Source organism: Acomys russatus, chromosome 9 (assembly GCF_903995435.1).
Source record: "Acomys russatus chromosome 9, mAcoRus1.1, whole genome shotgun sequence".
In the NCBI taxonomy this organism is placed as follows: domain Eukaryota; kingdom Metazoa; phylum Chordata; class Mammalia; order Rodentia; family Muridae; genus Acomys; species Acomys russatus.
In genome coordinates this window covers 1,435,069-1,445,928 of record NC_067145.1, presented here as the reverse complement: position 1 = coordinate 1,445,928, position 10,860 = coordinate 1,435,069, and the positions used below count along the sequence as shown (strand labels likewise).

The 10,860-nt window shown below is 38.7% G+C and overlaps 1 protein-coding gene across 2 annotated transcripts in view; it reads right to left on the bottom strand.

The window, feature by feature from the left end:
- Window positions 1-1,375: 1,375 nt before the first annotated feature.
- The window catches only part of Ttc33 (tetratricopeptide repeat domain 33), a 30,725-nt gene continuing 21,240 nt past the window's right edge, over window positions 1,376-10,860 (bottom strand). For both annotated transcript variants that reach the window (XM_051150916.1, XM_051150917.1), the window contains exons 3-5: window positions 10,562-10,643; window positions 7,564-7,695; window positions 1,376-2,542 (exon numbers count right to left, since the gene is read on the bottom strand). In XM_051150916.1, the coding sequence (XP_051006873.1) occupies window positions 2,189-2,542; window positions 7,564-7,695; window positions 10,562-10,643 (568 nt within the window). In that variant the 3' untranslated portion in view covers window positions 1,376-2,188. The remainder of the gene's footprint in view (window positions 2,543-7,563; window positions 7,696-10,561; window positions 10,644-10,860) is intronic.

The following is a 10,860-nucleotide window of genomic DNA, read 5'->3' as shown; positions in this document are numbered from 1 at the left end:
AAAAAAAAAAAAATCTCTTCGAACAGGAAGTATTTCTGACCTAAGACAAGTTCTTCCTAGAAGTAGACACCTAGCATTTACTAAGCACTGCACGTGTGAGGAGCCAAGCAAAGTGTTTCGTGTACACTTTTACGGGGGGCGGGGGGAATATACCCATCTAATTTCCAAAATCTAAGAGGAAAATCCCCAAAATGCAGGGGGAAACCTATTTATTCACAAATTAGACCATAAAGATATCCATATATAACATAGCAAACATGACATTTCCATTCTCTAGGCATGTAGCTAACCTCTGAGAATATCCCTTGTTATTTAATAAAATATTTTCTTTTAATCATTCTAAAACCGGCCTCTGCTTCAGGGGCTAATTTTTAAAGATATTATTTCGGGGTAACCTTTTAAGGCAACTAATGCTTTCTCCAACTCTGAAAGAAAAAATAATGAGCATTCCCATAAAATACTTCTTAAAAATATCATCCTCACAAAAATGCAGGCCATACTTACACATTCCAATAGTTTTCGCAGAAATTACGTAATACAACAAAGATAACTTTCATCTCTAAAAGAAAAATATTTACATCAATAATATCTTCCTGAGCATTAGAATTAACAGAACTCAATAGCTGCATACGTTTGTACTACAATATATACAATAAAACAACAATTCAAAGCAATAAAAGCATTGGTTTGTGAGTGTGACTAAGGGTTTTTAATCAACTTTTTCTTGTGTTGTTTTATTTTTCCACTGTTTTTGTTTCACACTAAAGCAAGGGCTTGCTGTATCACCCAGTCTGGCCTTGAACTTCCAACTCCCCTGGCTTAGCCTCCCAGTGCTGGGACTGCAGGCATGTGACACCTGACACTGAACTGCTTCTTCACCATGTCCTGCTCATGCTCATGCAACTGTGCTATTAACGACACTCCAGTTCCTTACCTGTCAGTCACATATTGCTACTCTAATAATACCTCTGACTTTTTACTTTTAAAGAGAGAGATTTTATATATATTTGGAATCGTAACTATTTTTCATTGCACTGAATAGTTTCAAAAAAGCTATTTAGAAAGATGTTTAGAGATTGTTTCCTGAAAAGTTACAAGCAAGTAGTATTAGTCAGCTGTGTAGATCATACCTGTATTCCCAACAGTCCACATGTGAGGTAGGAAGTGAGCATTGAGGCCAGCCTGGGATAAAAAGGAAGACCCTGTCTCTAAAAAATGAATAAACAAAAAGGGAAGACATGTTTCCAGGGTTCTTCATGCTTTCAAAAATAAGAAAAAGAAGTATGAGAATCTAGGTCAGACGCAGAGTGCTAGCTGGTCTAGCATGCGGTCTAGTTTAGCCTCCCCCCACAAGAAGAAAAAGGAAAAGAAACTCTTTTTGGCCAGGTAATGTCGGAGTAGAATTTACTGACAATCTGTAAATGCCATTCATCTTTACAAATGACTGACTTGTGGTAAAAATGACTCAGTCTTAACAGTAAAATGAAACATCACTCAGACATACCAGTATTCATACAATCATCAAATACTGAAGATGACAGTTAGTACTTTTTAACTTCAACGTCAAAACAGAAGCACAAATTAGAACAACAACAAAAAAGTTCAAAGAAATGCTCAGGAAGCACACATTTGCATGCATTTTAGGCAAACTTTCAAATACTTCAAATATTCATATATAACCAAGTTATAACTTTGAATCTAAATGAATGTCAGAAACATTCAAGGTTTGTGAAAACTTATGCTAGTGAAGCAAGAAAAATGGAAGAAAGACAACAGCAGATTTACAGGAGGGAAAGAAATCACAGACTTCCTTTATCACGAAACCAAGTCTGCAGGTCAGCACTGCAGTAACACTTGCCTGTCCCGCTACTCACTATTCAAGAACACGGTTTCCAAACTGTGTCTTTAAGTGTGCTCTCTCATACAGTCAAATTAAATGCTTTCAATCAGAACCCATCTCACTTAAGATGCTGACCTTAAGTCTGAACTGAACGTACAGAAGCACAGTCCACTCCCTAAAGGATAATAATGCCATTACTTGATTTTTATATGCTTCATCTCAAAAACCCATTTTAGAAACAGGAGTTCTCCCCTCTTCCTCCAGAGTGGGTATCCTTATGTCATCTAAGCATTAAGTAGCAATCAAAAAAGAAAAGGTAGATTCAAACACCTTTCCCTGCGCACGGCTTCATCGGGCTTTGATAAAGACGGAGCCATCTGGGGTGGAAGAACCCTCTGCCTTCTCATTCACTATCTCTACAGTCCCAGAAGCTGACACCACAACCATTGTTTTATTTGCAGACACTGACTTCTGTTTTTCTGCAACAGCTGCACAAACAGCAACAATCTCATCACTTTCAAAGTCATAGTCAGGGATTGACTCTGGTGACATGTCTGTTCCTTCGGGTGGAATTTCTTTTTTTTCAATCCTCTGTGCTACTTTCTGCTGTTCCTGGAGCTTTCTTGCCCAGGAAAGGTCTTCCTTCCATAGGTCAGGGTTCATTGGATATATGTGGAGGGCTACTTGAAAACTTCGGATTGCCTGCAGGAAAAGATTTTTTTATTTGGGTTATTTCTAAATATCATCACATTTAGGTACAATTACATATATACAAGTAAATGGGATATACGTGCATATATGTATATATATTCTAGTATATTATTACAATTATTTTTAAAACAGAAGATAGTCTTCTGCCATGATAACTAGGTAATTATAGTAGAGAAAAAATATAGAAGTGTAAGGGGGAAAAGACTGACAAAATGCTAGTGGATGTGAAAAGCCATTAGATTAGTGGCACTTTATCTTTTAAGGGCTTGAGCATCTTAAAAGAATCATATACTCCTTTAATCCCAGCACTTGGGAGGCAGAAGCAGGTAGATCACTGTGAGTTCAAGGCTAGCGTGGTCTATAAAGTGAGGACCAAGGACAGCCAAGGCTACACAGAGAAACCTTGTCGCGAAAAACCAAGAAAAAAAAAAAAAAAAAAGAATCATATACTATGACTACGTTAAGATTTATCCCTTGGAGGCTGGAGAGATGTCTCACAGGCATCTATGATGAGATCCACTAATTTCTTCTGGTGTGCAGGCATACATGCAAGCAGAACACTCTATACATAGTAAATAAATAAATCTTAAAAAAAAACAAAGATATTCCTTGAACAGTATCTCACGTTCAACATGGGACAATTGGTATAATATACCACATAATATAGTAAAGAATAAAAATCATAAAGTCTATCCTAATAGATGAAATATCATTTGAAATTTTTCAGTATCTTTTTTGTGATTAAAAAGTCAACAATCTAGGAACAGATAGAAATAAAAGTCATGCATAAAACACCCAAAACCAGTATTACACTCAACAGTGAAAAATTGGGACCTTTCCTGCAAGATCAGGAATGAGGCCAGCTCTTCCCTTACTTTTTTTAAATTTTATTTTAGAGATTATAATTATATCATTTTTCCTTCACTGTCCCCCCCTCTAAATGTTCTCTAATGCCCTTCCTTGCTCACTTTCTAATCATGACCTCTTTTTTATTAATTGTTATTACATGCATACATGCATGTATATATTCCTAGATATCACCTGCTCAGTTTATACAATGTTTCTTGTATGCAAGTTTTCAGGGCTGACCATTTGGTATTAGACAACCAATTGGTACGCTCTTCCCACGTGCTTATGGCTGAACTGTAAGTCAGAGCCAGAGAACCAGGAAAGAAACATACAAATCATGCAAATGAGGAGAAGAAGTAAAATTACCCCAATTTGTAGATGAGACAACTAACTCATAGAAAACCCTAAAGATTCTACAAGATGACTGCCAGTACTGTCAGTCACAGGGCAAGTGTCTGAACCCTAGCTACTCAGAGAGCTGAAGCAGGAGGATGACTTGGACCAAGGAGGTCAAGCTAGCCTGGACAAAACAGTGAATCTCAGTCAAAAAAAAAAAAAAAAAAAAAAAAAAAAATCTATTAAGACTAATAAACTCCACAAAGCTGTAATATATGAAATCAACATGCAAGCATTGATTACACCTCTACACACTGGGAACTATGTGAAAAAAAAAAACCTGGGAGGATGAGCTCACATACAGGAGCAACTAACATCTCATGCTCAAGAAATAGAAAACTTAAAGCCGATAAAACGCTTATACTACCCAAGCAAAAGGACAGATTCAGTACAATACCTATCAACATCCCAATGCCATTTTAATAGAAACAGAAAGTAAATTTCTGAAATCCATATGGAACTACAAAAGACCTCAAGTCACCAAATCAATTTTGAGAAAGGACAAAGCCAAAAACATCAAACTTCCTGATTTCCTAAATGTGTTACAAAGTTATTGTACAAAAAACTATAGTACACTGATGCAAAGAAATACCAGATTAAGCAAATGAAATATCTAGTACAACAATTATCACAGCATTAAAACTACTAACTAAAATGAGACTGGGAAGATAGGGAAAGCATTGTGTATGACAAACAGCCACACCTGAAGAGGCAGCCCCAAGCTGGGTTCAGCACTGGTGGCTGACGTGAGGATACAAAACCGACGCTCATACACAGCCACCTCCTCGTTTCCTTCTCTCCTTTCCTTTCCAACTCCTCTTTCTCAGTAATCCCATTCTTCTGTATGCCTTTTCCTTGTTGAGCTGCTTTCTTCCATGTTCTTACTCTTTTGTCCTGTCACCTTGCACCAGAATTCTCCTAACAAGCCTTTCCTTCTCAGCTTTGCTCTTCTCCTCCTGCTTTCTCACTCTCTCATTCCACTAGACATATGTATTTCCTGTAAGTATTTTCCAGAAAGAAAAACAGTAAGATACAGTCATATGAAAAGACAAATAGGGTAGAGAGTGGAGAGGAGAGGGGAGTGGGGAAAATAACACTAAGGATATTTGAAGAAATGTCTTTGAGGAATAACATTATTTTTATGTACCTAAAGTTATGGATAATACATACCAGTGTGTATATGTGTGTGTGTGTGTGTGTGTGTATATACATACACACACACACACACACACACACACACACACACAGTTTAAATAAACTTATGCCACTCGAACTAACAAGTGTTCCCCGCAAGAGCCATAGACTAAGAAAAATTCCAGTACCAGGCCTGAGGAACCCATTTCCAAGGTGTTGGTGGTCAGGGTAGTCCAAGAGACTCCCAAAACATTATTGTTGTTGCTTTCAGTTGCCTCTAGGGAGTAAAACGTTAGGTCCCTGTTGCTGAAGATATCATGCAATTCACAATAAAAGACTCAGAAGATCCGAACTAGATCTAACCCAAAATTCTCCTCTCTGAGGACAAGCTTTTATAGCACTGGAAGGTACTATATAAATTGCCACAGGAGGAAAAGAAACCAAAAGATCTATCCAGCTGTGATGCCTCTGAACCACTACAATGATCAGTATGGAAAAATATATACCTCATGGTGCAATAATGGTACTCGTATCCTGGTGGAAACCAATAGCTGTCTGATAGGATTTAAAGGCTACTCAATGGGAAGGAAACAGTGCTTGGTGCTGAAAATCTAGCCAACTTCCTAGAGCAGCGGAGGCCATAGATCTTAGACGGGAACCTTCTACTGCCACTTTAAGAAACCAGCACAATTCAAAACTACAGTTTAAATACTTACTCTTCTACCCACAGGTAAGTGTAGCTCTCACCACTCATCAAAGAAACCTCTCTTCGCAACAGATGGAAACCTGTTGCATCACAGAACACCCCAACTGGTCACAATGCATGGAACAACTAACTGACCATGAGGTATCCAGCCTCAATGTCACAACACAACTTCTGACGCTAAGGCCCTGGGGCCATCAAGGACAAGGGGGACAAAAGACTGAAAGATAGAGAACTAGGAAATCTGCTGGGAGACTGCATTTCCTAAAAGGGACAGAAAGATTCACCCATTATACTTCAACAATATAGATGCCTAAACAAGACCAAGTATAATACCAACAGGCATGGTAATATGGAAGGGTAAACATCTCACAGAGCCCCACCACGAGAAAAAGAACTACAACCAAATAAGGAATCCTGAGAGTGGGAGAAACAGTCACCCCCAGGGATGAACAACCTAGTTATCCAATACCAACAGGCAGCCCTGAAATCAAGCCATGCAATTAAAACTAAGTGGACAGAGAAGGTTATATTTATGTACTTGTAGATTTATGTATAATATATATTATACGTAAGCATATTATATGTGCTTATATAATAACTATATATGTAATGTGGCAATTATTATATATAAACATATTATATATGCTTATGTAAAGATACAGTAACAAAGAAAAAGAGGCCATGAAGTTGAAAAAAGGCAAGGGAAAGTGTGGGATACATGGACCGTGCCACCAGAGGAACTGGCACAGGACTGACAAGGTGGAGTATGTTCAAACTCCAGAAACTTCAAACTTGAGATTTAAATTTGGGGGCTGGAGAGATGATGGCTCAGCCATTAAAGGCTAGACCCACAACCCAAAACATAAGAGAATTAAAATTTCATCCTGAGACTGGCAGGAATGGGATAAGCTCCCGTCCTGTTTCTGTGACTGCCTCTGAACACGTAGCACAGAAGGCCCGCAATCAGCTGAATATGGTTACATAAACAGGTACCTGGGAGACTGGCTGTTTCATTTACTGAGCTGTAATACTTGAGGAAAACGGGGGGGCTCCCCTTCTCCCTGAAGAATACATCGCTGGACCCCTGGACTTGCCTGTCAGTCAGGCCCTTGTCTCAACCATCACAGCCAGTCACAGCCACCACAGTAGCTGCCTCTGATTGTGCCAATTCCTCTGGTGGCACAAACGGTCCACATGTGCCACAAGAAAGAATATGGGAGGTGTTGGAGGCAAGAAAGAAAAGGGGGAAATGATGTAATTACATTTTAGTTTTTAAAACGCAAAAATAGAAAAAGATGAAATATAAATGGCCAATAAACATTAAAAAAAATTAAATCTTATTAGTATCAGAGAACACAACAAACAAACTAGAAGTTGATCTACCATTTGACCCAGCTTTGACCCAGCTACACCACTCCTGAGTATTTACTCAAAGGACACCAAGTAGAGGCATCACAGAGATACCTATGCATCACTATTTATGTAAAACTATTCACAACAGCTAACTAGGAAACAACCCAGGTGCCCCCATCAGAGCAAGAGATAAGGGGAACGTGGTGTGTATACATACGCAATGCATCTTTTAAGCTGTTAAGAAGAATGAAGTTAAAATGTTTTCAGGGAAAGAAATGTGACTGGAAACAAATCATATTAAGTGCATCAAGCCCGTCTCAGAAAGACAAACATCATATATTTTCTCATCCATTGTTCCTAGATTTTTACACAGTCACACAAAGTCATCTGTGTATACATTAAATGAAATAAATTTGTCTAAGGAACAAAGTAAACTAACAGGGTAGGGTTTGGGAGGAAAAAAGGGGTAGAGGAAATACAGGGAAATGGGGTGAGGCAGTATACAACATGCACCTGTCCTTTTATAATCAAAATAGACTTAAATTTGAGCATTATAACAGACTGATTTCTTTACCAGGACTATCTCTCCTAATCCAAGCTGAGCACGGCCTAAAGTCTGCCAGGACTCCCACGAGTGCGGGTTCCGCTTGACAGCCATTTCTGCTGCGTGTACTGCTGGAAACATCTCATGAAGAGACATCAGGACCTAAGTGCCAAAAGAAGGAGAAACAAAACCTGTCAGAAGCACGTGGAAGCAAACTGACCAATGACCGGTCAAGAACCACACATGGACAATGACTCTGCATCACTTTAATCTGGCACACAGCGTTTCCATGACTTTTACTCCCTGCCTTACATTCCTTATCAGAAATTTTAGACCTTTTTTCATTCCCAAAATAAATAAGAGAATAAAGCGTCTCTATGTCCAGCTAGTCAGAACCAAGTGGTTGTATCCCAGCAACAGGAGCTCGGAGCTGTCTGAAGTCTAGGTGTCACTTCTAGTTACTCTATTTTACAATGTACTTTTTAGGAAACAGTCAAATCTTGTTGTTAAACTAGTTAAATATACTTGTTTAACCAGCCATCCTGTCTCAAGTGCACATCTACCTGTTGTGAAAGTTAAGCAGCCTGCAGGCCTCACAACTAGGCTTTTCAAGCCACACAAACCAGAAAATTCAGAGAAGTAGAAAATTCATGTTTCACTTCAACCCACGGAAAACCGTTTATTTCATTTATTTTTTTTTTCTTTTAATTTATTCTTGTTACATCTCAATGTTTATCCCATCCCTTGTATCCTCCCATTCCTCCCCCCCATTTTCCCATTATTCCCCTCCCCTATGACTGTTCCTGAGGGGGATTACCTCCCCCTATATATTCTCATAGGGTATCAAGTCTCTTCTTGGCTACCTGCTGTCCTTCTTCTGAGTGCCACCAGGTCTCCCCCTCCAGGGGACATGGTCAAATGTGAGGCACCAGAGTACGTGAAAAAGTCATATCACACTCTCCACTCAACTGTGGAGAATATTCTGACCATTGGCTAGATCTGGGAAGGGGTTTAAAGTTTACCTCCTGTATTGTCCTTGGCTGGTGCCTTAGTTTGAGCGGGACCCCTGGGCCCAAATCTGCCTATCATATTGTTCTACTTGTAGATTTCTAGGACCCTCTGTATCCTTTTATTTTGCTATTCTCCCATGCGTCTCTCATTTAGAGTCCCAATAGGATGTTTATTTCATTTATAATCTTTGGGTCCATGAGCATTTCGGAACATTTTTGACACAAGCACTATTCTTAGGTTCTACAATAAACTTTTGATATATTTTGTCATAAACCTTGCCTTAATTCGCACATATTTTAATCCTGAACCTGAAAGCCTCTAATGAAGAAGAGCTTTACAAAATCTGCTTCGGTGGACCTAATTTATTTGGATCCTTACTCAATAAAATAAATCAAACCTGTTAAAGCACATGACTCTCATTTGAGAGTATTATGTGAACAATACTTAGTGGATTGCAATAATTAATTATCTGTCAGCCAAGATGAAACCAGAAAAGTATTGTGACAAAAAAAATGTGCTCTGACTTTCCTTTATTCTGGTACAGCAGTTCTGGAGAAATCTTCTCATGCCCAGAACAAATGGAGTACTATAAGAGGTATAAAAAGTTCTTGCAACTTTGAGTCTTCAATGATTTCTAAGTTGTATTTTTAAATTGTTCATAAAACTTTTATCTTCTGCTAGTTCAGTGAAAAGCTCTGAGTGAATTCATCTTGAGAACTCCACCAAGGCCACACCTCCTAGCAGTACCACTCCCTATGAGCCTATTGGGGCCATTTCTTTCAAATGACCACACAATTCTCTCCCTCCCGCCTCCTCATTCCTACCCCCCTTTCTCCTGCTCCTCCTCCTGAATGAACAACTTCTATTTAAGGCTTGTCAGCAGACTTCTTTTCTTCCTTGTCTCCAGCATCATATCACTGGCTTCTCTGTCACACTCCTCCAAAGAGGGGTAATGCTTAGCCAATAAACTGAGAGTGTTTCTTCATAATCTCTTTTTTTATTCTTTCCTCCAAGTAAACTTGGTTTGGTCTTCTTTCAGAGGTGGGCTGGCCTTTGTTCCACGGCGCATAGAGTCCACTGTGGCAGTCTCTGTGAGTGAGCACTCTGCTGAGGATTCCCAGGCATGCTGTTCATCACAGTTGTGCTGGGTGCTCACAGTCACCACCTTCTCAGAAACCAAATACACAGAAGAAGAAGAAAAAAAAACCTACGCCAAATTGGCCAACCATAAAGATATGTGCAGCCACCTGCAAAGGCTTTAGTCCTAACCTGGACAACAGTACCAAAGTTGTTGATCAAGCCAGCTGTGGTCATTGTAATTCCAGATTCTACAACAGTGAGAGTTTGATCCTATTTGCTGGGAATGAGAATAGATACACAGCTCCTTCCTACAGTTTTCTTTTCTGGAATCTAATAAGCTCTCACAGCTAATTTATCCAAAGCATCTGAAAAGTTGAAGTGAACCCCCTAAGAAAGGTCTCTTTGAATAGAAATCACTGAAAGTTAAGGGACACTAAGAGAACAATGTGGGCATGAGAGGCAGTCTCACTCTTCCTCCTACATAAGTCGGGCTAAGGCCTGGGTGTCCTCAAGCATCCCCGGATGACTAATGAGCAACTACTACATGCTCCACTAGTAGCAGCTCTGGGATGCTGCAGCAACAGACCCATGACATTAGAAATACACATACATACAACACATCTCCATGTTGAAGAAAAATGAGCTATTAGCAGACAATTTATAAGCAAAGTAGAAACATTTTATCTATTTAAAAAATGCACTAGTAGTAATTTTATCCATACACTGTATCTTCTCTGAGCTAGGTTGAAATAATAGTTGAGCTCACTAGAAAAACAAATGCATTTCTAATCTTACACACAAAACAAAGCTATAAATAATATGCTAAATGTTTTAAATAAATTATATTGGAAAATAGCAGACCAATTTGTTCATCACTGCTCCCTGAACAAACACAACATAATTACATAGTAAAAATCAAATTTCTTATAATTATTACCTGTGATTTCATCTCATAAAGTGTGGCATCATCTGGGGTCAGCTGTAGTGCTTCATCCCACTTTTGAATTGCCTCCTGGTATCTGTAGTTGGTGAAGTTACATTAGTATCATATTTTAACTAAATCTTTGAGAGGAAACGTTGTATTTGAAAATCCGGAACTTAAAAATAATTACTAAGAAATGTTTCAATTACAGATTGAGAATAATACTGTTATAAAACCTTAGATGAGTTAAAGAAATGAAAGAGAAAAAAACAACAAAAGACTAAAGAATATAAGTAAGAGATCTTACAAATCTC